We start from the raw sequence: 24,495 nt of genomic DNA on the forward strand, positions 1-24,495 counted from the left end.
AAATCAGAGGACCATTAGGTGACATCAACAGCCACTGGGTCGTGGGCTCTTACTCTGCAGCCCTACGCGTGCCCAGCACCTCCGATTCACACAAGCTTCAAATAAACCTGTGAGGTCAGGGTGCTAATTCCCATCCTTTTGAGGGTGAAACCGAGACCCAGAGGCATGGGGTGAGAGCCAGGGTCTGGGCACTTCTGTGGCTCCGGAGCCCATCTGACAGTGAGGACTGCAGGGGACACCCATCGCAGCCGGGCGGGCTCAGGTTCTGCCGCCTTCCTGGTCTTAAGTCTGGAAGTTCAGAGGTGTTTCCTTATCACCAACACTACTGGTGGGGCCGCTAAGGAGCAGAGAGGGAGTTTCCTGTCAATGGGCGGAGTTAACCCAAGCAGGAATGGGGGACCCTTTACCCCCTCTGGGGGGCTTCAGCTGCACACCAGGACCTCCCTGAGATGTGGCTGTGCCCCCACCATCGGACGACGGGGTAGCTCAGCTCTTGACGGGCTGGGACGCATGACCGGTTTCAAACTTTCAAGTTTATTTCCAGTTCAGACTCGTTCTCAGGCACTCCGGGCCAGACACCACACTCAACCCAGGAGATGCCACCTCTTTTGAATTAGAATGAGCATATTTGGTGCAAGTTTTAATTTCTTTTTCTTTTAATCAGTCTAAAATCTCAAGCACTTGTAGAAAAATTCCTTGGAAGCTAAACACTTTCCCTTTAGCTGACCCAGACACAGCAGAATTATGATAAATACCACAAAACCTATTTTGTTTAGCATCTCTAAAACACTATTTTTGGGGCGCCTGGGTGGCTCAGTCGACTGAATGTCCGGCTTCGTGATCTTACAGCTCGTAGGTTCGAGCTCTGCATCGGGCTCTGTGCTGACGGCTCGGAGCCTGGAGCCTGCTTTGGATTTGGTGTCTCCCTCTCTCTCTGCCCCCCACCCACTCACACTCTGTCTCTCTCCCTCCCTCAAAAGATAAGATAAACATTAAAAATATAAATAAATAAAATAAAATCCTATTTTTGTCCGCTGGTAATAAATTAGGGACTTCAGATCCCTGGTTTCTAGCTCTGGATTAGGTCACCTCTGGGCCCTGATTTTCAACTTTAATCTGTGGTTAATGCTACGGACTGAATGTCCAACAAATTCATACGCTGAAGCCTAGTCCCCAATGTGGTGGTAAGTGGAGGTGGGACTCTGGGGAGGTGATTAGGTCACGACGGTGGACCCGCAGGAATGGGACAGAGCCACCATGTCGGGACACAACAATAAGACAGCCATCTGCAAACCAGGAAGCAGACCCTCACCAGCCACGGAATCTGCTGGCACCTTGACCTTGGACCTCAAGCCTCCAGTGCTGTGGGAAATAAGTGTGTTGGTTAAGCCCCTGGTCTGTGGTGTTCTGTGACAGCTGCCCAGCTAGCTAAGACAAATCTACTGAAGTCTATGAACTGTCTTTCTAGAAATAAGAAATCTGTGTTTATCCACAGGAGATGTGACTTGTTCAAACTGCCTGTCAGTGGAACTCAAGCTTCATGATTCTACTCTCGTCTATAAAAATGAGCATGTGTGATTTCTTTTACCCTTAATACCAGTCCTCCCCAGCTGATGAAGACTGCAACACCCCGGTGTGACCAGTAAGGTGTGTGCCCTCCACCCTGCACAGCCTTGCTTGTCCTGAGATGTAATGTCGAAAGTTGAGGCCCCTGTACTTATGGAAGCTTCCTGGGAGGTGGCCCTCTGTGACAACCAGGCCTGGGAGGTAACCCTCTGTGACCATCAGGCCCAGTGTCTGTGGGTCCCCTTCGCCACTCCAAGTGAAGGGAAAGCAGAAAACAAACGGTGGCCTTAATCACAGGTGGCTTCCTGGCCGCCGGCACGGGGCCAAGCCTGCAGATGTGTTTCCTTTGCTCTGCTCCTCGCTTTGTATAGTGCGGATTACATGCCAACACTTAAAAATCAGGAGATTGATTGGGGCGCCTGGGTGGCTCAGTCGGTTAAGGCGGCGACTTCGGCTCAGGTCACGATCTCGCGGTCCATGAGTTCGAGCCCCGCGTCGGGCTCTGTGCTGACAGCTCAGAGCCTGGAGCCTGTTTCAGACTCTACGTCTCCCTCCTCCTCTGACCCTCCCCTGTTCATGCTCTCTCTCTCTGTCTCAAAAATAAATAAATGTTAAAAAAAAATTTTAAGAAAAAAAATCAGGAGATTGCTCGTAAATATATGATTTCTGGCTTCTCTTGAAAAAATCAGAAAGGCTGGCTATTCTGGGCCCACAGCCCCGGGCAACAAGCAGTGGCTACTGCCCACTGGCGTCCCCGTGACTAGACTCGCCTCCCCCCTTTGTGCACCTGTCCTGGAGGTCCGGTGTCAGCCACTTATCACCGGCCTGGCACTGTTTTCTTACGCTTTCCCTGAGTCTCTCATCCTCATAATCTGGCATTAGAATTTGCACCTGGGGCCACACCCACTGGATAATTCCAGGGGGCGTCAGACAGGACTCCGAGGTACTGTCCCCTGGATTTGTGCTATACGGGTGCCCTATGTGTCACCCGGGACACAATCCACTTCTACCCCTTTTTTTTTTGTAATGTAAGTACCAGGTGCCCAGATAGCTCAGTTGGGTGTCTGACTCTTGATTTCGGCTCAGGTCATGAGGTCACGATCTCGTGGTTCATGGGATCAAGCCCCACGTCGGGCTCTGTGCTCACAGCACAGAGCCTGCTTGGGATATTCTCTCTCTCTCTCTCTCTCTCTCTCTCTCTCTGTCCCTCCCCAGCTTGCTCACCACCTCTCTCTCAAAATAAACATTTAAAAATGTATAAGTACCTATATTAATATTTAGATAATGACATTTTAAAATTTAGCTTAAACACCTTGCAAAATATCGACATTTTTAAATATGCAGCATTTGAGATAATAGAATCATATCACCATCTCAGCCAAGTAGTATTGAACTTGCCACAACTAAGTTACAAGTTACATCTTACAGCTTTTTGAAACCTCTTTTCATAGACTTTTTCGAAGAATTACAGGAAACCATTCCCTGCAGGGAGAGAGCCTTTCCCTCTAAAGCTTCCTTTGGAGGAAAAATAAGAGAAGGGCTTTTCTCCTTTCTTGAATCAATGGCTGCTGATCAACAATAAGAATCATGGTTCAATTTCATCTTTTTAAAGAAATATTTTTTAAACACAGAACATACAAAATGTTCAGTCTGTACACTTCTCAAGTTTTTAAGAATGTTAGGTGCTCATAAAAGATAATTACTACAGCCACAGAGTGAGCTGGGAAAGAAATTTGGAAGGTGTTATAGCCGATCATTTTACTTAGGAACAAGGTCAAATCAGCCCAGAGATGTTAAGAAACTCACCCAAAGTCACACAGCTCATGGATCTGAGCTACAACACAGGAGTCCTGCACTTCCTTGTTTATTTCTCTCCTGTCAATAGCACTGACTGACCCACTGCTGATAATATACAGAAACGCATGTGTGGGGAGGGCAACAAACAAGAAAATTGTGGGAGGGAAAGAAGAAAAAGTAAAAACCAACCTGCCCACGAAGCAATCACCACTGTCGCTGTTAAGTGACATTTTAATTTCCTCTTTGGAAATTTAGGTTAAAAAAAAAAAGCATATATTTCTATCTGCAAAGTGCTCGTCTTCTTCGAGTTTCAAGCCTCACACTTTACTTTGGAAGAAATGTTTATTTTCTAACGTAATCCCAGAGATTCTGCCCCAACAAGGGGAACGACTCAGACTCGAGACAGGATTTCCGAGCCCCTCTGAGAAGTGTCAAGAACTTTATAAAAGTCTCCTTTGTACCTGAAGGGAGTTGCACTGTCTTCACATAGGCCCTTTGAGAGATTTATTCTGCCTTGCTCTGAAACGCCTACGGCATGCACTCGCAGCCCACACTTGTTCACTGATCTCAGCCCATCTCAGGCCAGAGCATATTAACCCTAAATCGTGAGTTATATAAAGCGGCACCCTCTTTAAGAACCCAAGCGGGAGGGGGAACCCTCCACACATAATTGAGTTGATAAAAAACATAAAATATACCTTGTCTTTTTTTTTATGTTTTACTTATTTTTGAGAGAGAGAGACAGAGAGACAGAGAGAGAGACAGAGCGTGAGCCGGGGAGGGGCAGAGAGAGAGGGAGACACAGAATCGGAAGCAGGCCCCAGGCTCCGAGCTGTCAGCACAGAGCCCGACGTGGGGGCTCGAACTCACGGACCGCGAGCTCATGACCTGAGCCAAAGTCGGACGCTAAACCGACTGAGCCACCCAGGCGCCCCTGTTCTTACCTTTATGTTAAAGAGAACTTCGAAGAAAAAACAACAAACTGAAGAAAGTATACCCAACAGATAGGACAGCCAAGTATTACTGTAACTTAGAGGGTTCTTAAATTTTTTTTAATGCTTTTATTTTGAGAGAGAGAGAGAGAGAGAGAGAGAGAGCGCGCGCACAAGTTGGGGAGGGGCAGAGAAAGAGGGAGAAGCAGAGCCCGAAGCAGGCTCCAGGCTCCGAGCTGTCAGCACAGAGCCCGACGCGGGGCTCGAGTTCGGGAACCGCGAGATCACGACCTGAGCCGAAGTCAGACGCTCAACCGACGGAGCCACCCAGGCGCCCCTATACTTTGTAACGCACTAAGTGACAACGTGGGGCCCGGTAAAAATGAGCCAGGAAGATACTTGAGCACAGGTTACAACCTCCTACACTATTTTCTGCAAAACCCAGGGTTTTCTGGCAACAACCCAGGCACACGTTTCAGCCTGGAGACTTTTCTTGGCCCCCTCGTGTCTTTGGGGACCCAGGGGCAGCACGTGCCGGTGAAGCGTCGTGACCCTGCACTCACGGGCTCGGCCGGGCGGTGCTTTCTCCAAGCCAGGGCGACAGCGGGGCTCTGCAATTCATATCTCAACATGTGACTTCCCCCACCCTCCCCCTCCCCCTTCTCCATTCCTGGCTCATTCTATTCATCCTCTTAAGCAGCGAGAAATGATGTTATCAAAGATTCCATCTCAGTCCCGCGATGGACTGTGCCTAATTGACCTGCACCCTTTTCATCTCCCTCTTTTCTTTTAGAAAGAAACGATGGAGAAAATGTTCTTGGAATTCGTTCCTGGCAGAGTCCTGCGAGCTTCGCTTTAAATTGTTAGTGAAATGCTTGACATTTTTCCTTCACTTTATAAACATTATGTGCAAATCATCCAGAATCCTAATGGAAAGTAATTTCCCATTGATACAGGCTATAAAATGCCATTTTCTTTTGAAACCGTGCCCCAGAAACAAACAGTACAGGACCCCCTTACACTCGCAGATTCCACCCACAAATCACCGAAGCCCGATGCTGGAGTCCGGGGCCCAGGCTCCTGCCAGGGGCAATTTCGGAGAGGCAGCCTGGGAAGGCACAGGCACGCGTCGAACGGTGGCACTCAGAGCCTGCAGCACCCGAGCATCCGGCGGTTGGACCCGGACCCTTCCAGAGACCATCTCTTGCACATCTGTGGTCTGGTCTCTGGCCGACCACTGCCCTTCTAACAACTTAATCTGCCCAGGGGCCTAGCTACTGGCCAAGAAGGAGGGGACGAAAGCACTGACATGCACAGTCCGGCCGAGAAAGCCAGGGAACTCGCCGTCCTATCCGCGTTTTCTTCTTCCAGGTCAGATGCATACGACCAACTCCCTGTGCGACCACCTGCTGGCTGCAGCGTCCCTGCGATCAAGAATCTTGGAAATAAATCATCCCCGATGCTCTTGGACGTTTTAAACGTTGCCCTGGATTCCTTCTTAATGATATAAAGTGAAATATCTGTGAGGGAAAGTGCCCGGCACTGCTTACTGGCTCTGCGGCCTTGAGAAAAATCTCACTTAACCCCTCTGAGCCTCCACTTACGCATCTGCAAAATGGGCCTAACGACAATCTAAGAAATGTGTACGAAGTATTTCGTACCGTGCCTGACCCACAGTAAGTACTCGGGAAGTGTAACTGCTATGTTGTTATATTATTATTTGTTACCCTTTTATTTTCTACTATTACCACTTCCTTGAAATATTGTTACAGTCACGAAACGGGTTCTGTATACAAAGCATCAAATAACGATACCTGGCCTATGTCTGGCACTCCAATGCTACGTCCTTACGGCCTTAAGTGATGCTTCAGTTAAAATCCACCTTCACTGTCACAGAGTACAGTGCTTGTCACACTGTCCGTCTGAGAGGTCCAGTGGGCATCCTCCAAGTAGGCAAGGACGCCCCCTCCCAACGGAGAGCTGAGTTTTCTCTCCTAGCGATTGAGAGCATGGCATCCCGGGAGCTGGCCCCTGGCTCCTGCTAACTGGGCTTCCCTCAGACACAATACGGTGCAGGGGGCGGGGAGGGGGGTGATAGGCAGCCTGGGGTCGGACTCACTTTCAAAGTTTTTAGTTTTTTATATCCCGCTTCTTTCCAAACAGAAATTGTGAAGTGGCCTATAATAATATACGTATTCAGAATCTAGTGTTTCTGGACCAGAAGCAGAAAAGCAAAGCCACAAACGCTAGGGACACAATATACTGTCATCCAAACGGGACAACTTCCGAGAGTAAAAGCGGGGCGTTATTACAAACTGAACTAGAGCAACGGAGATGGGACTGTCTTGGGACAGTTTACCGGGACTGTCCCAAGCGAATGAGGGTACAGGGCTGCCGTGGCCCAAGGGGAGGAGAAGCACGTGAGCCAGGTGCAGTCGCGTTAATGGTTCCCATGATCCTCTCTTCACACCCGGAGGCTCATCCAAATGTTCTTATTTGAACGTTCTTATCAAAACACAACCGAAAGAGTATCTTGAAAAGAAAGGAAACTGTTGTCCGTGATCCTACTACCACGTAACCTGGTCTTCACAGACACCGATTTGCAGAACTGCAATCACAGGATACTTACAAGTTTGCGTCTCTTTTCCACTCGATTTTCAGACCATAAACAGGTTTATGCATCTACCTAACGTCCACAGTAATAAGTCTAAGTAGCTGCATAACAACCCCTCTGATGTACCGTTGCCCTATTACAGACAAATATATATAAATGAACACTGGCCATTAGGTTATTTTCACTTATAACTTTTTATTTCTCTGGACAGTGGTGTAACAGAACGGGGAATATGCTGTTGCTTAAATTATTTCCTTAGGACACATGTCCGGGCATGAAGCCACTGAGAATGCATAAACATTTTTATTAATTTTGATAGATACCGCTAAATTGATTTCCCAGTGAGTCACCCCAGGGGTCGACGAATGATAGCCTGCAGGCCAAATAATGTTTTAATGGAACACAGCCTTGCCCATTCATTTCCATGCTGTCTACGGCCGCTTCCCACTGTAACCAAGTCACGTGGTTACAACAGAGCCCATACGGCCCACGAAGCCTAAAGTATTTACCACTCGGCCCCCGACGGAAGACATCTGCCAGCTCTCGCTTACCTTAATACGCCGTCCCACAAGCAGCGTGGGCACGGACGCGGGACCACACTCTCACAGAAATGAATTATGTGGGACCTACAGGGAGGTCAGCGAGACAGAACAGATGTCTTCTTCCACAACAAGCGTGTGGTCGGTGAGTGTGGTACGAGCCACGAGCTAACCACGAAACCCACTCTTCCCTTCTTCCCCAGGAATATCAATACAGGTAGGATGTGACTCTCCCCGCACCCCCCCCCCCGCCCCAACTCAGCCTCTGCAGCCAAGTGAGGCCATCAGGCTCCGCTCCTGCCAGACTGGGAGTGGAAGAGACGTGAGCCATTTGGGGCTCATTTCCTAAAGGGGAATCTCTGGCCTGGGCTCCCAGTCTTAATTTCTACCTTTTTTGAACACCTGCTTCCTGGAGCGTCCACACAACAGCAACTACGACCTAACTGACACAACACGGTGCCAGAAGTGGGGTCTTGCCACCACGAGACTTGTGGTGCCGACTCTGCGGGCAGGAGGTGATGAGGAAGAAGCGGGTATAAGAGGCGTGAAGCCACGACCTCGCTGGGTCGTGGCAAAGTGTTTGGTGACACTTTGGCCTATGACCAGTTGGAGAGCATATCACATGCCAGCAGCTCGAAAGAAAAAAGATGGATAAAACAGAACGCCAGTGCGTGTTCGCCGCCCCATGGGGCTGCCACAAATTGCTGTAAGAGAGACAACAAGAACTGCCCAGTTTGCAAGCAAAAGTAAGAGGGAGGAGAGAAAAGAGCCGAGGTTGGATTGCAGTGCGTTAGAAAAGCTAACTGCTTGATGAGCAAGGTGTTATCCCAAATCACTCTGAGACTTCTCTAAACCAAATGAAGGGCCCAGTTCTGCGGCAAGGATTAAGTTAAAAGTATTGCCTCCCCACTCCCAGTCCCCTGTTGATTCAGACAGCCTCAAGGTAACCTTCATAGGTTAAGAAAGGCTAAAGGGCAACCGGCGGAATGGGAGAAGACATCTGCAAACGACACGTGCGATAAAGGGTTAGTATCCAGAATCTAGCTAGAACTTACCAAACTCAAGACCCAAAAAACAAATAATCCAGTGAAAAAATGGGCAGAAGACATAAGTAGATGCTTTTCCAAAGACACCCAGAGAGCTAACAGACACGTGAAAATATGCTCAACATCACTCATCAACAGGGGACTACAAATCAAAACCACACTCAGATACCACCTCACACAGGTCAGAGTGGCTAAAATGAACAAATCAGGAGACTACAGAGGCTGGAGAGGATGCGGAGAAACGGGAACCCTCTCGCACTGTTGGTGGGAATGCAAACTGGTGCAGCCGCTCTGGAAAACAGTGTGGAGGTTCCTCAAAAAATTAAAAATACAACTACCCTCCGACCCAGCAACAGCACTACTAGGTATTTATCCAAGGGATACAGGTGTGCTGTTTCGAAGGGACACATGCACCCCAATGTTCACAGCAGCACTATCAACAATAACCAAAGTATGGAAAGAGCCCAAATGTCCATCGACAAATGAATGGATAAAGATGTGGTAAACGTATACAATGTAAATATGACTCGGCAATCCAAAAGAATGAAATCTGGCCGTTTGTGACAACGTGGACGGAACTGGAGTGTATTATCCTAAGTAAAATAAGTCAGAGAAATTTGATTTAACAAATATCATATGATCTCACTCCTATGTGGAATTTAAGAAACACAACAGATAAACACAGGGAAAGGGAAGGAAAACTAAGGTAAAAACAGAGAGGGAGGCAAACCATAAGAGACTCTTAAATACAGAGACCAGACTGGGGGTTGCTGGAGGGGAGGGGAGTGGGGGAAGGGCTAGGTGGGGGATGGGCGCTGAGGAGGGCGCTTGCTGGGAGGAGCACTGGGTGTTGGATGGGAGCGAGGAATCTCTGGGTTCTGCTCCTGAAACCGGTGCTGCAGTGCTCAATCAATCAATAACTTGAATTTAAATTTAAAAAAAAAAAAAAAAAAAAAAAAAAAGGCTTGACAAGAAGAGGAGGAAAGAAGGTGGCCCTAAGAGCTACGTCTAGGGCAGGGCCTCGGGGGTGGTCACCGGCCCGAAGGCAGAGTTTCCGGAGGCACCAAGCGTGAAAGGAAGAGAGCAGGTGGAACCTGAACACAAGAATAGACAAAATATCCATAAGGACACAGGAGACCTGAACTCCGTTATCAGGCAACGTGACCTAATTGACATTTGTAGAACACTCTACCCAACACGAATAGAATCCACGTGCATTTCAAGTCAAGAACATTTACCAGGATGGATTCTATTCTGGGCCATAAAGCAAGTCTCAAAAAATGTTAAAGGGTACAGTTCGCACGGACTACGTCATCGACCAAAATGGAATTAATTAGAAATCTAAAACAGAAAAGGTATCTGGAGAATCCTCCAAATGTAGGGAAGTAAACCATGGGTTAAAGACGACATCAAACGTGAAACTAGAAAGTACTCCAAAGAGGACGAAAATGAAGACAACATACCAAGAGCTACGGGTTACCGCTAACGGTGGTACTTCGAGGGAAAGACCAGCACTAAATACACAGATTAGGAAGGAAGAAAGGACGCAGTGACCTCAGCTTCTACCTCAAGAAATTACATGAAGAAGAGCAAATGAAATCCAAAAGAGAAGAAATAACAAAGATCGAAGTGGAACTCAGTGAGCTAGAAAACAGTAAGCAAGAGAGAAATCAATGCAACAGAAAACGGGTTCTTTGAGAACAGCAATAAAACTGAGGCATCAATAGGCAGGTTGATCAAGAAAAAAAAGAGAGAAGATACAAATTTTCTATCAGAAACGAGAGCAGTGGGATCACTACAAACTCTACAGAGCTTACAAGGAAAATACGGGAATATATGAACAACTTTATGCCAATAAATCTGGCAACTTGGATGAAATGGATGATACCTTGAAAGACACAAACTACCAGAGCTCACTCCAGAAGAAACAGATGCCCTCAATAGCCTGAGATCTATAAGGAAATTTAATTTGTGGTTAAAAAAACTTCTGCACAGGGAAACATTTATTTTAAAGAGTAACTTTACAGTGAAAGCTGAGAAACACTGGGTTGGCCAGGGGGTCAACGACAGCATCGATTACAATTAACATCAATAGTAATAAAGAATTCGTGTTGATGGAATATACCCCGAGAATGGCACCTGGCCTCTGTGGTGTGGCCCTGACTCCACATCCAAATCCCCAGTCTCATCCTGAAAAAAAACGAGACAAATCTCAACTGAGGAACATTCTACAGAATATCTGAACACTACTCCCCAAACTGCCAAGCTCATTAAACACAAAGACAGTCTTAGAAACTGTCACAGTCAAGAGTCTAAGCAGACATGATGACTAAATACAATGCAGTGTCCTGGAGGAGATGTTGGAACAGAAAAAGGACATTAGGTAAAAACTAAGGAAATGTGAATAAAGTACAGACTTTAGTTAATGATGTATCAATACAGTCTCACTGGATTACCAAACTAGTAAGATGTTAATAATAAGGGGAGAAAAACATCAAGGGAAACAGTTACGGGTATATAGGAATGCTGTGTACTGTCTCTGCAACTTTTCTATAAACCCATAACTATTCTAAAATTAAGTTTACTTTAAAAAAAGAAAACAACCTTTCTCACAAAGGGCTTATCCCATGAATATAAGACTGCTTTAATTAATTTAACCGAACTCACCATGCTAACAAACTAAAATAAAAACATATTATCATCTCCACAGATGCCAAAAAAGGCATTTGACAAAATCTAAAATTCATTCCTGATAAAAACTCCCAGCAAACTATGCCTGGAAGGGAATTCAATCTGAAAAAAGACATCTATGAAAAATCTACAGCTAACATCATACTTAATCATGAGATGCCGAATGCCACTCCTCTCATATCAAGAACAAGGCAAGCATGTCCACTCCAACTACCCTAGTCAACATGATACCAGAGGTTCTAGCAAGTGCAAAAAAGGCAAGAAAAACAAATAACATCCTGACATCCAGTAAAATTGCCTTTATTTGTGGATGACATGATCATCTTTATAGAAAAACTACAGGATCTACAAAAAAAGCTGCTGGAACTAATAAGTGAATTTAGCAACATGGCAGGAAACGAGACCAATCCACAAAAACCAACTGTATACCTATACACTAGCAATAAGAAATTAAAACCTGAAATTTTATTAAAATGCTATTTAAAATCATATGAAATTTTTGAAGTATTGAGAGATTGATTTAAAAATGGACCCAGACACATAGACCAATGGAATAGAATAGAAACCCCAGAACTAGACCCACAAACGTATGGCCAACTCATCTTTGACAAAGCAGGAAAGAATATCCAATGGAAAAAAGACAGTCTCTTTAACAAATGGTGCTGGGAGAACCGGACAGCAACATGCAGAAGGTTGAAACTAGACCACTTTCTCACACCATTCACAAAAATAAACTCAAAATGGATAAAGGACCTGAATGTGAGACAGGAAACCATCAAAACCTTAGAGGAGAAAGCAGGAAAAGACCTCTCTGACCTCAGCCGTAGCAATCTCTTACTCGACACATCCCCAAAGGCAAGGGAATTAAAAGCAAAAGTGAATTACTGGGACCTCATGAAGATAAAAAGCTTCTGCACAGCAAAGGAAACAACCAACAAAACTAAAAGGCAACCAACGGAATGGGAAAAGATATTTGCAAATGACATATCGGACAAAGGGCTAGTATCCAAAATCTATAAAGAGCTCACCAAACTCCACACCAGAAAAACAAATAACCCAGTGAAGAAATGGGCAGAAAACATGAATAGACACTTCTCTAAAGAAGACATCCGGATGGCCAACAGGCACATGAAAAGATGCTCAACGTCGCTCCTTATCAGGGAAATACAAATCAAAACCACACTCAGATATCACCTCACGCCAGTGAGAGTGGCCAAAATGAACAAATCAGGAGACTATAGATGCTGGAGAGGATGTGGAGAAACGGGAACCCTCTTGCACTGTTGGTGGGAATGCAAATGGGTGCGGCCACTCTGGAAAGCAGTGTGGAGGTTCCTCAGAAAATTAAAAATAGACCTACCCTATGACCCAGCAATAGCACTGCTAGTAATTTATCCAAGGGATACAGGAGTACTGATGCATAGGGGCACTTGTACCCCAATGTTTCTAGCAGCACTCTCAACAATAGCCAAATTATGGAAAGAGCCTAAATGTCCATCAACTGATGAATGGATAAAGAAATTGTGGTTTATATACACAATGGAATACTACGTGGCAATGAGAAAAATGCTATAGATGGGTCAGGAGATGGAGATGAGAAAGGGTTTTTAGAGAAATTTCTGGAGAGCTTGAAGGAGGGGGATGTCTTATGTTTTTCTTATTTCACAACAAGTCATGGGAGAGAGATTTTTTTCTTTTTTAGAGAGAGTGCGAGCAGGGAAAGGGGCAGAGGAAGGGGAGGGAGGGAGGGAGAAAGAGAGAAGAGAGAAGAGAGAAGAGAGAAGAGAGAAGAGAGAAGAGAGAAGAGAGAGATAGAGAGATAGAGAGATAGAGAGAGAGAGAGAGAGAGAGAGAGAGAGAGAGAATCCCAAGCAGGCTCCATGCTCAGTGTGGAGCCCAACGCAGGGCTCAATCCCATGACCTTACGATCATGACCTGAGCCAAAATCAAGAGTTGGGACGCTCAACCAACTGAGCTACCAGGTACCCCGAGGGAGAGAGACATTTAGAAAGACTTGTAAGAGAGCTGGAAATATGCTCCCTGGAGCTTTAAGAACAGAAGTGGTAGCCAGAGAAAGAGAGAAGAGGCCAACTACAACCCCTTTCCTGACACCAACCTTCACACTTATAACAGGCCAGAGCTTGAGAAGGGGAAGCCCAGCTCCAAATCCAGATGGCACGGTGACTATCACATGAGGCAGCGCTCTGAGTGCTGCGTGTGCCCGCATTCACACACTCAAGTGAGTCACCCAAGAGCAGCCAGAAATGTCACGGGCCCGCCCGTGTCTCCCTCAAGCAGCAGAGGCCACCACACTGAACACAACAACGAGGCACAGAGGGGAGGCACCGTAAGAGTTCTGCATGATCAAAGTGATGGTTCTACAATGAAAATGGTGATTATGAGTAACCTGGAAGGAGGAAGGAGGAAGGAGGAAGTGGGACGGGGAAGTGTATGGGAGGCCGAGGACAGGGAGCAAAGAGCTCATCTGCCGTATCAGGAAACCACAGATATTATCCCAAACCAAAAAAATCAAGAACTGATAGTGTATTATTTAGAACAATGGAGCTAAATACCCAACAAAGAGCTGAAAGTGCTTTCCTCCGAGAACAGGAAATGAAGATGGGGAGAGGGCATAAAGGGAGACAGCTGCTTTTCATTAAAGGCCTTGTAGCACCATTTTCTTTTTAGGACTATATACACATATTAGTCCCATCATTTTTATTTTTTAATTGAAAAAAAAAAATCTGAAAGGATAGTGATAGCATTGGAAGAAAATCCAGACCGTGTAGCTCCCACAGGCAGATGTGCTGCAGAGAAGTTTGAAATTCATGGGTGAATGAGACTTCAACTTCAGCGTCATACAAAAATTAATTCAAAGTGGACCATGGACTGAAATGTGCAAGTGTGAAACTTTGGGGAAAAAGCACAGAAGAACATCTTTAGGATCTTGGGCTAGTCAAAGGATTCTTAAGACTTCACACCAAAAGCATGATCCTAAAAGGAAGAAATGAGAAATTGGACTGCACCAAAATTAAAAACTTTTGATCTATCAAAAACCCTATTAAGAGAATAAAAGGCTACAGAGTGAAAGAAAATATTTTCAAACCACGTATTTGTCAAAGGACTTGTGTTTACAATATATAAAGAACTCTAAAAACACAACTCTGGGGCACCTGGCCCCAGTAGGAATAGCATGTGACTCTTGATCTTGGGGTCGTGAGTTTGAGGCCCAGGTTAGGCACAGAGATCACTTAAATAAAACTAAAAAACGAGAACACAAAACACAAAAAACAAAAAACAAAACACACACACACATACACAACAACAAACTGCAGAAAAAAAGCTATCAATATCCCCATATGTAAGGAATTCTTATGAATAATAAGACAAAGTAAATGACCTAAAAGAAAAAACAAATAAATTACACAAACAGACAATTCAGACATGAGAAAATACAAATGGCAAACGAAAATATAGAAAGGAAGAAAATGTTCAACTTCCCTATTTACGACAAGGAAGATAGAATACAATTTTTTACCCATGAATGCTTGGCAAGAATGGAAGTCGAATGATGTGGGTGTGGGGCAACAGGCATTACTACGTCAAAAGCACTGTGCCCATTCTGAAAGGTAATTTGGCAATAGCTACTATCACTTCTAATTTACATTCTCTCTAACTCAGGATTCCACTTCCAAGAAAGACTTGAGCACATGGAGGCAGATGAAAGTATACTGTTTTTAGCAAATAATTGGAAACAACCTTAGCGTCCACTAATAGGGTAATGGTAACATATAACGGAAAACTATGAAGCCATTAAAAAATTGTGTGACAGAGATAGATCTATGCGTATGACACGGAAATAACTCCAAAAGACAGCGATGCATTTACAAAAGCAAGATGCAGAAGAATACACCTAGTAAGATCTTGTATTTGAGAAACAGAAAATAATCTAAAACTGTGCGTATATAGTGCGGGTGTATGCGTATACGCGCACATAAACAGGACAGTGCTCATACCAAATTGTTAACAGCAGCTACATCTAGGGAAGGGACAGGGATGGAGGGGGTGACCAAAAGACCTCCAGCATGACTTACACCACCTGAATTTTGTTTTTCTCTGTTGGATCCTTTCAGCCAAGAATATATATGTGTCATTTGTCTAATTAAAAAATAATGATGCAGCACTTAAGACAGTGCCTAGCTTATAGCAGGAACTCAACAAATGTTCACACTTTTCTAAAAACTAGGGAACTATTTTGAAAGAGTTAAAAATGTAAAGACAGAGGACAATGTAGCACGAAGTTTCCACGGCCAAGGTTTTAACGTATTAGAAGGCAGTAAGTGATGGAATTCTTCCTGGTGCTGGTTTTCGAAACTTGACAGAAGTATACAAAACCAGGAAGCAGGAAAAGGGGCACTAATGGGGTGGGAAAGGGGATTCACCCAACACCCAAAGAAAAAAAGTCAGGGTCAAATACAGGGTCACACCAAATACAGCAACAAGCAGTAAGCAAAAGCTTCGGGCAACACCTCCTTGAAGAGCACACTTAGCAACACACAATGGTCATCTTACCTGTTGTCCTCGCTGACGAGGTGGTGGACACCCCATTGAGTTCACTAGGACTCCTCTTTATGGGCCGGGGCTTATACTCTCGTCTGGGAACGCTGGATGCGGCCGATATTCTGAAATATGCATTTTGAGACCGGTCAGACTTCCGAGGGAGAAGCCCGAGTCTCCAGACATACAGTTGCTCTGCCTTGAGGAGCCTACAGACTTGGGTGACGGGTGGCAGTCGTGACGGGGGTGGTTTTTACGCACTGATTCGTGAGTAGCTCAAAGTGATAGGTGTAGGTGCCCAGTGGAGTTTTTCAACTTTGTATCTGCAAGAGCGTGTCTCTCGTAAGAGTCTCTGAGGCATCGGTCAGGCGCCAGGGTTACACTGGACACTCCACAGCATTGGCTGCCTTTTCTCTCCTTCTGCTCATAGAGAGGATTATGCAAACACGCTCACGTGAGTGCTGCGTGCACACCCCGCCTACCGAATTGGAGGCTTCAGAGACCAGCCCCACCTTGTGTCTTCCCTCTAGAATTCTGGCACTGATTTAAGCAAACATCCCTCCCAGTTCTCCCATTATCATAATCTCATACAAAAACGATATTCCGTTACAAAACCCGGTCAAGAAAAAGGGTAGATTTGTTAACCCATTACTTTAATTAATAGGGTCACTGGGCACATGACATATGATACTATTAATTTTCAGAGAAGTATAGAACACAGCATCATTAAAGGCTAAAAGAAACAGCAGTCGTTCTTTGATCATTAGAAGGTTATTTTGGACTCTTTCAACGCCTCTAAGAGTCAGTAGTATGAACTTGGCCTCACATCTGTACTGGTGAGGTAAAAACACATCTTTTTACATATTTTCTGAGTATCGTGTCACACTTCTCCACATCCCTAGACGTTGGCAGGGAGGTATAAGCCATCGCCATCCCCAGCTTAAGTTCCCAAATCAGCCATGAAGCCAGGACGGTTCTGTAGGGTGAGCAACTGTGTCTGGGTGCCCTGAACACAGGTCACAGAAAAGGGCTTTAGAAACACGAAAAGGGAGAAAGCCTGCCAGACTGCTCTTCCCGGCTCTGTCCCATTGGCCGGAGCCCCGTAGTCTATTCTCTCAGTGCCATCCCACACCCAAGCGTGGAAGCCAGCTAAAGAAAATTCAAAACAGGATGGTGTGGTGGGAAGGAGCAGACGGAGGGACAGACAGAGGGATTGATTCTGACGGGGTCCAACCCTGCGGTCCGGGCTTGTAACGAACGCAAAGGTTCTCACCGCATCTGTAGCTTGCTCTGTAGCTCCTGCAGAATCTCTGTGGACTGTTTGTGATAGTCTAAAGCCGCCTCTATAAACACAGCCAACTGGCTGACTTGTTCTACCTGCAGCGAAAGCGCAAAATCATCCCAAAGCCTATGTAGTGTTCAGAGAGAAGGGAAACCAGCAACAGAGAGCCAGCTTTGCAGGGAAGCCCTGTGTCCTCCCCGGCTCCGGTCCATTTCATTGCATTTCATTTTTATCTCGGAGCCCCGCATAATAATCACCCAGGTCACGGTATAAAGCTATAGATTCTGGAAAACCATGTTCAAATTTATTTGTGATTAAAATTTGATTTAACTCGATAAAAGCTTGTTTTTTCCAATTAGATGATACTCCCAGGAGATTTTTGCGCTCTAATGTTCACGGATCTGAAAACAGAGAGATAAAGCTTTTCCAATTACAAGTGAGGCCAACATTTAGTAAATGAACTGCTTTCTTAGTGAAATGTCTCTACGGGCATTTTCTAGCTAAGTCAAATCAAGAAACTAAGTAAATGAAACTGTTCTCACGTAAGAGGCGAAATGAGCGACAGAGTGTGCACCAGGGCAAAGGCTTGCCTGCTCCCTAGATGGTTTTTTTTTTTTTTTTTTTGCCGTCAGCACAAAATCATCGCCCTGAAACACACAGCAAGAAGGAATGAACCATACAGCCTCTGGCATCTCTTGTTCCCATGAATCACGACATTCATGAAGTTAGTGACCAAAATACAGTGGATGTCAAAAAAACGAAGTCACGTAAGAAAGCCCAGAAGACCTGGGGAAGCATGAATCGAGGAAGAGACTTCTCCTGTGGGGCCTGGGAGCTTCCCTGCTTCCCCAACGTGTCCGAGCAGCTGCTATGCAAAAGCAGGGTTCCTTAGGCTGATGTCGGCCAGCCTCAGAGGCAGGACCTCTGGGTTGAGGTGACGAGGACCCCAGCACGAGTCCCAGGAACTCCAGAGAAGGACACACACCGAAATCAATCCCCTTCTTCCAAAGATTCCCCAAAGCCTAATGTATCACCTCCATGTCCTAAGTAGCTCTGGGGCAAAGTCTGCCCTGCTCATTCACCCCTACATACTCACCCCATAAAACCAGCCATGGATTCATTCACCTTCAAAGACCCCAGCTGCTCCCATCTGTTGTTCCAGACCATGCTTCAGCTGCCTATTCATTCTCTTTCCTTACCCGCGCCCAGCATTTTAAACATGGGTTCAAATGCACACTTGAGCCATCCGTTCCGCGTGTGCCCCACTGTGATCAGCATCTGAACGAGGAAACCCGGCTGCATTACGCTGACCATACCACGCCCTGTGACTAGAAAAGCAACAAGCCAGGCCTTAAATTTCCCCAAACCCAAAAAACAAAACAAAGACAGCCGGGCCCCTACAAAATCCTACGGGTCTCTTAAGTTTCACCTCTTTGGCTTTGACGTTTAAACAAGTCCAATGCCTCGGTCTAACTCGACCACAGGAGAACGCGCAGCAGAAGGAACTCTCCTCCCGACGGTGGGAGAGCTGCGATCTGGGTCAAATCTGGGCCACACCTCCCCGTCTTCAGTAAAGTTAGTTTCTATTTTAATCCCCACTTTGAAATATGTTTGACGTTTCTCATTTTCAAAGGAACAGCGAAAGAGCTAAGTGAATATTCCTCGAAACATATCGGGGTGGGGGGGGCGTGGAGAGCAGGGAGCTGCAGACGGAAAGACTACCAGCTGTCCTGTCTGGCTGGCTAAAAGAGGTTGGGCGATCTAGAGGTGCCTTTGGAACTATTCATTCTCTGGCTGACTCCGGGAAGGGAGGGAACCCCAAGGCCCCTCAGAACCCGGGAGGGACCGCAGTGCGGTACGGCACCTGCTGCACACAACTCCTGCAGAGCTGGGACTCCGCTGCAAAGTCTCAGGCTGACAGTGAAGCCACGCGCTGTCACAAGGGGACCATCTGCCCCTTTATGCCAGAACAGGGAGGATTCCAGGCCATAAGCGGCAAGGTGTTTTGCGGGTGGCCTCTGCCTCCCATCCCCAGCTGGAATCAAACCCCAGGACAGGCAGAAACATGGCAGCGATGAAGCCAGGCCCCGCGAGGGCCTGTCCAGAAGGCAGAGCGTTTCTTCCACAGGCCACACCACTCCATCTGTTGACTCGGGGAAGGTCGCTGGGATGAGAAAAGAGGTTTCATTCCGCTTCCGCTGAGACCGGTGCCACCCCTTTGCCGGCGCCACCTTGCGAGTAAGGTGTGACCTCATCCCGTGGAAGGGTTCGCACGACACACACAGGGGAGAACCGCCAGACGGCTGACTCCCGTCTCAGAGTCAACGGCCCTGGCCGTCCAGATGGGGGCACATGTGAGGCACCGGAGGCAGGAAACTCGACCAGACTTCCCAGTAAGCTGACAGTGAGGGAGGAAGAGGCCACACGAGCGACCAGGGGAACCAGAACAGAACCAGGAAGAGCTTGCGGTGGACAGGAAAATGGCCTTGAACTAGGGTCTTGAACTAGGGGATTAGCTGGATTATCTGGGTGGGCCCGGTGTCATCACAGGGTCCTAGAAGAAGAAGGCAGGAGGGTCACAGAAGGTGATCAGAGGAAGAGAGTAAGAGGTGTGAAGATGCCTCACAGTGGGCTTTGACGGAGAAGCAGGTGCCTCTGGCGGGTGGAAAAGGCAAAGACATGGCTGCTTCCCTTACACCCTCCAGGCAGAACTCAGCCCTGCCAATATCGTGACGTGAGGACTTCTGACCTCCCGTCTGGAAGACGATAGATCTGTGTTGTTTGAAGGCACCCGCGTGCGGTGATTTGTTACAAGAGGAAGAGGAAACTGCTACTTCTGAGCCGCTCTAGTCTCCTCTCAAAAGAAGCAAAACCTAGCAATGGAAATAGCCCTGGTCAGGGTCCCCTGTTCACGGGGCACGGGAGCCGTTGCCTTGAGACTTACAGGAACCCAACTCTGTGGGGAACGTGCCCGCGTGGCTGAGCCTGGGGACTTCACGGCTGACTCCACCCCACGCCGCCGTTCCTCGCTCTCTTCCCAGGGGCGAGAGGCCGTGCATCGACTGGGTGTCGCCCGGGGGTGCACTCTACCTCAAAACCCTCTCTTTAGCTGCAAACCAGTGGCCGGTTATGAGCCAATGAGGCTGCTGGGGTTCTGAGCCGTGGGGATGGAGGCAGAGTGTAGACGTTCCCATACTACTGCGCACCGGGAACACAGGGGTTCCCGGGCAGGGCGGGGCAGGGTGGTGGAAACCTGAATGGGCTCTGAGCCACTGGCTGGCCAGTGGGCCAAGGGCAAAGGATTAGGGCTGAACCAAAGGAAGAAGGGCTCAAAGGCTTACAGACTGTAATAAGGGCAGCTCTCTATCTTGGGGGGGCGGGGGGGAGTATGGAAGCAGGGCTGTGAACTGTCCTCCTCAGAATCTTCAGAAGTCAGTTGCCAGGACCGGTCAGCAGCCAGGTAGGTGGGCCGAGAGGCACGTTCTGAGGGCCACAGCCCTCAGGAGATACTGGGAGAGATACTGGGCATGAGTAGGAGAGATACTGGGCATGAGTAGGTAATGCCCTGCCCCCAGATCTCTGGAGTCTGCAGCGTGCTTGGCATGCCTGAATGAGGGAAAGGCATCTGTTCTGGAACGTGACAAGCTGTCCCCTTTCACGACCGAAATGGCACGTTTCCAAGGGAGGCCAACTTTGATAGGAATCGCTTTCATCAAAGTGACTTCTTGCTCTGTCGTCTCAAAGACCTCCACTCTTTCTGGATTCCTCGGAGAAGCTGAAGGAGTCTGATCACAAACAGATGCCCTTTCCAATGGGGCAAGAGCTTTATTCAGAGTTTCTGAGAAAGTCTGAGCAAGCCAATGACGGCGGGAGCCTACATAACAGCCTCTTCTACTTCTATTCCCCACTTCATATTTCCAAAGGGTGTCTTGCCTGCACTTGTTCACTTGTCGGGCCCGATACCTGTAGGTCGAAGCGACTCTCCAGGGGCAAACAGCTGAGCAGAAGCGAGACCAGAACCAGATTTCAGGTCGTCCACTCCTGGCTGGGTGCTTTCTTTCAGCGAGTCCGGAATTTCCTAATGCACCTTATGCCACATGGCACCCGTCCCTTGAAATGACAGCAATAACGATGATGCTGTGGACAAGCTCTGTGGCCAAACAAGTTGGAGAGACTTCCCAGAGTATCCTTAGCAAGCTCGTAGAGATTAATTTTTCACATTACCATACAAAGACTCTGAAAAGTCTGGTGACAAAGAAGGCTGCGAATTTTGTCTGCGCTATGGTCCGCCAAACTCATCTGACCACAGAGACGTTATCAGCACAACCCGCTACCTCCTACGGGACGAGCAGACACAGGTACGAGGGGTGAAGTGGCAAGGTTCGACGTGGGGTTGATGACCCGGAGAGAGCAGGAAGTCAGGGTCCTGAGGGCTGCAGACCCGCTGGGCCTGGCCTGGTTGTAGAGAGGGGCCAAGGACAGGGCCGAGAGCTCCACGTACGTACGCCTCCTCCCTCCATGCACCGGTTTCCCCGTCTTCCCCCACCGAGTCGCCCGCTGTTGATCCCCACACACAACCACCTCCGCATTAGCATGGCAGGCCCAAGGGCTGAACCGGGGAAGATTTTCCACGCCGCGTCTCATCAAAGGGACTGCCCAGACACACGCACACGGAAAAGGACAGGGCGGTCCCCTTCTGGGTCTGCCCGCTGGTGCCCCATGAACAGAAGGAAGGCGGCCTTCTGGGGCTCACACGGTTAGTAACTTGTGGGTTTCCTCAACTATAACCCCGGGAAGGGGAAAGGCAAAAGCAGGGGTGTCGTCACACAGGGGACGCCCCTAGGACCCCATACGCTCTACCGTGAGCGCTCAAGAAATGGCCCCCTTGCCACTGTCGGCATCGCCATCACCGGCCACCTCTTGGGCACTACCACCGCCACTCCCGCAAGAGTCAGCAACCAGAGCACCCGGCTCACCACCGCGGCTAAAGGCGGCCACGGGCAGGAGGGCAGAGAAGGGGAAGGAGCCCAGTCCCAAGGCGGCGGGATAGTCCCCAGCTGCCGAGAAGTTCGGTCTCCTCCCACTTCCGCGGCTGGTTTCCAGGAGCTCTTGTCAAAGGACAGGCCGGAAGGCGCAAGCCCGTCCCCGAAATGAGCCAGCACAGCCCGTCGGCGGAGGTGTGGACCCAGCCCTGAGCTGAGGGTGCAGCACGTCTGACTCACGAGACTCAACTTCAGGGTTCAAATCCGCCACAAACAGGCACAGGACCGGAAGGGCAATGCTGGCGACGGCCTGGTAAGGATAACGTGCACCTGCCATGTCGCACTTCAAACCCACTTTCTCAACACGTCGAAGAATCAAATACAGCAATCGGAGACAAAACCAAAATCGCCTGCTGCCTGGGGACAATCTCAAGAGGCAAGTTCTACTTTTAAGGGAAAATAAATAAACAAGGAAAACAGCCAACTGTGTAGACCTCTTCCCGCTTCCTGTAAGATGTAAGCACCCTGATAAAATGTTAAAAGGAGAAACATAATTGAGGGTGCTTTTCAGCACTCAGGTTTAATGGACGTGGGGATTTTCAAACTGTTATCTCCGCGACTAATGTCTTGCTAATACTGAACATACTAATCCGCCCCCGACGTCACCATGGCAAATAAAAAAGATGCTCCGTACGTTCTGTCTGACTTGACTCAAAAGCGCAAGACCTTGATGTACCTTTTGATAAACTATTGTAAGTAGAACATGGTTTTGCAGATAAATAAATCCTCTGACTTGTCTCCACGGGTTTGAAAGTTCAGCAAAGGGGGCCCAAAGCTAAGGCTGGGCCAAAACGGCTCAGGGCATCAGCAAGGCCAGCGTCAGGGCAAGGACGCCACACAGAAGCAGGTGGAAAAAGGCAGTGACGACAAACGCCCAAGGACTCGTCAGTGAGGCAAAGAAGGGAGGCCTTCGGCCTTGATGGTGCCCAGGTGGGGATCGCCATGCCCCTCAGGGACGCGAATCTAACTTCACTTGAACAAATAAAATAAAAGCTGGTGGTGGCAATTACAGCACAACAGGGTACTGGCGTCTCTGAGGGATGTGTGTCCAGACCTTCATCATTCCTGAGTCCACAGGCACCGCTATGGTACAGCTGAACAACGCAGGTCACGCTTTTATATCCTGCATGTTCGCGATGACAAGGCAGGGCACCGGAGAGCCTCTCCTCCTCACACACCTGCCTCACAGCGTGCTTCTCTCAGTCTGAGCAAAAGCGCACGTTACGCATGACGTGGGCCCCGCGTTCCACTGCAAAGTCACAATGCTATGGCCTCAAACACAAAGGCCGGTCTGCTATGCAAGTCCCCAAACCATCCCCCTCCCCGGGGCTACCTGGAGCAGGTCTCCGGAACAGTCCTGGCATAAACAGGCCTTCTTGAGATCTGAGGTCTGAGTTGGGACTTGCCAAATGTCTGAAGCTATTTCTGAGGCAGGACATAATGGTTACGGAAAATTCTGGAAGCTCTCGTAAACTAAGGCTCCAGAGCTTCTCAACATGTTGATCCTACTCATATGGTCAATGTTTTCATTCACATTAAAGTCTCCTGGTTGGTTTAAATACTTACATCATTTTCTAAAAAATTAAACATGCTTCTTTCAGCCAACTCCTTTGACTCTTCAAATTTTTCTACCGCTTGTCTGACTTCTTCGTCTGGTATCTTACCTACTCGCTTCTTTTTATAATCATAATCCAGGCGGCGGCCTTCCAGCTTTTTCAGGTGGTGCTGAACAAGACAAAAGAGTCTTTCAGAGAACTGTACATTCAAAACACAGGCAAAGAAACTTTTGTTATTTCCATGATCACAGCCACTGCTTTCGGGTGACCTAAATTCTAGGGGCAGGGACGCATCTTACACGTCTGTGTGTCCCCAGCATCCACTAGAGGCTACCCTTACTGATGGTCCTCAAGGCATGGGGGATGGTTAGACGGATGGACGGATGGATGGACGGACAGGTGGGTGGAGGAAAGGGTGGGTGAATGGATGCATGGATAAATGGATGGCAGAATGAATACCTATATGAACATAAAGACACAGTATCAGCACTCAGATTCCATTTCCCAAAGTTGTCTATAGGGCCCCTCACTTCAGTGCTCTAATAACACATCCAGATAATTTCCAGCCAATTAACTCTGCCAAAAACAAGCATGTTTCCTTTGGCACAACTGTCAAGTCCTTGCCAAAAAGGAGACTGTAAAAGCACAAATTTCTAGTAACTCCTAGAATACTTAGGCGTCTCCCATAAAGTTCCCAAACAATAACAGAACAAGTTGAATAAATACCTCCAGTGAACATGTACACACTGAGAAACAGACACTCACAACCTCTGAAATGGTGAAATTTCTTAAAAAAAAAAAAAAAAAAAAGAAAAAAAAAAGAATCTCTTTAACAAAATGTAACAACTGTAAATATCAGACGTGTGCATTCAC

At 47.5% G+C, this 24,495-nt stretch overlaps 1 protein-coding gene across 8 annotated transcripts in view; it reads right to left on the reverse strand.

Moving 5' to 3' along the window:
• The window catches only part of SH3GL3 (SH3 domain containing GRB2 like 3, endophilin A3), a 130,609-nt gene that overhangs the window by 8,980 nt on the left and 97,134 nt on the right, over positions 1 to 24,495 (reverse strand). For 6 of the 8 annotated variants that reach the window (XM_042987931.1, XM_042987930.1, XM_042987932.1 and 3 more), the window contains 3 exons: positions 23,633 to 23,827; positions 17,016 to 17,119; positions 15,758 to 15,867 (listed from right to left, as the gene is read on the reverse strand). In XM_042987931.1, the coding sequence (XP_042843865.1) occupies positions 15,758 to 15,867; positions 17,016 to 17,119; positions 23,633 to 23,827 (409 nt within the window). The remainder of the gene's footprint in view (positions 1 to 15,757; positions 15,868 to 17,015; positions 17,120 to 23,632; positions 23,828 to 24,495) is intronic. The other 2 variants (XM_042987933.1, XM_042987929.1) reach the window with 1 other exon arrangement.

Source organism: Panthera tigris, chromosome B3, assembly GCF_018350195.1.
Source record: "Panthera tigris isolate Pti1 chromosome B3, P.tigris_Pti1_mat1.1, whole genome shotgun sequence".
NCBI classification, from domain to species: Eukaryota; Metazoa; Chordata; class Mammalia; order Carnivora; family Felidae; genus Panthera; species Panthera tigris.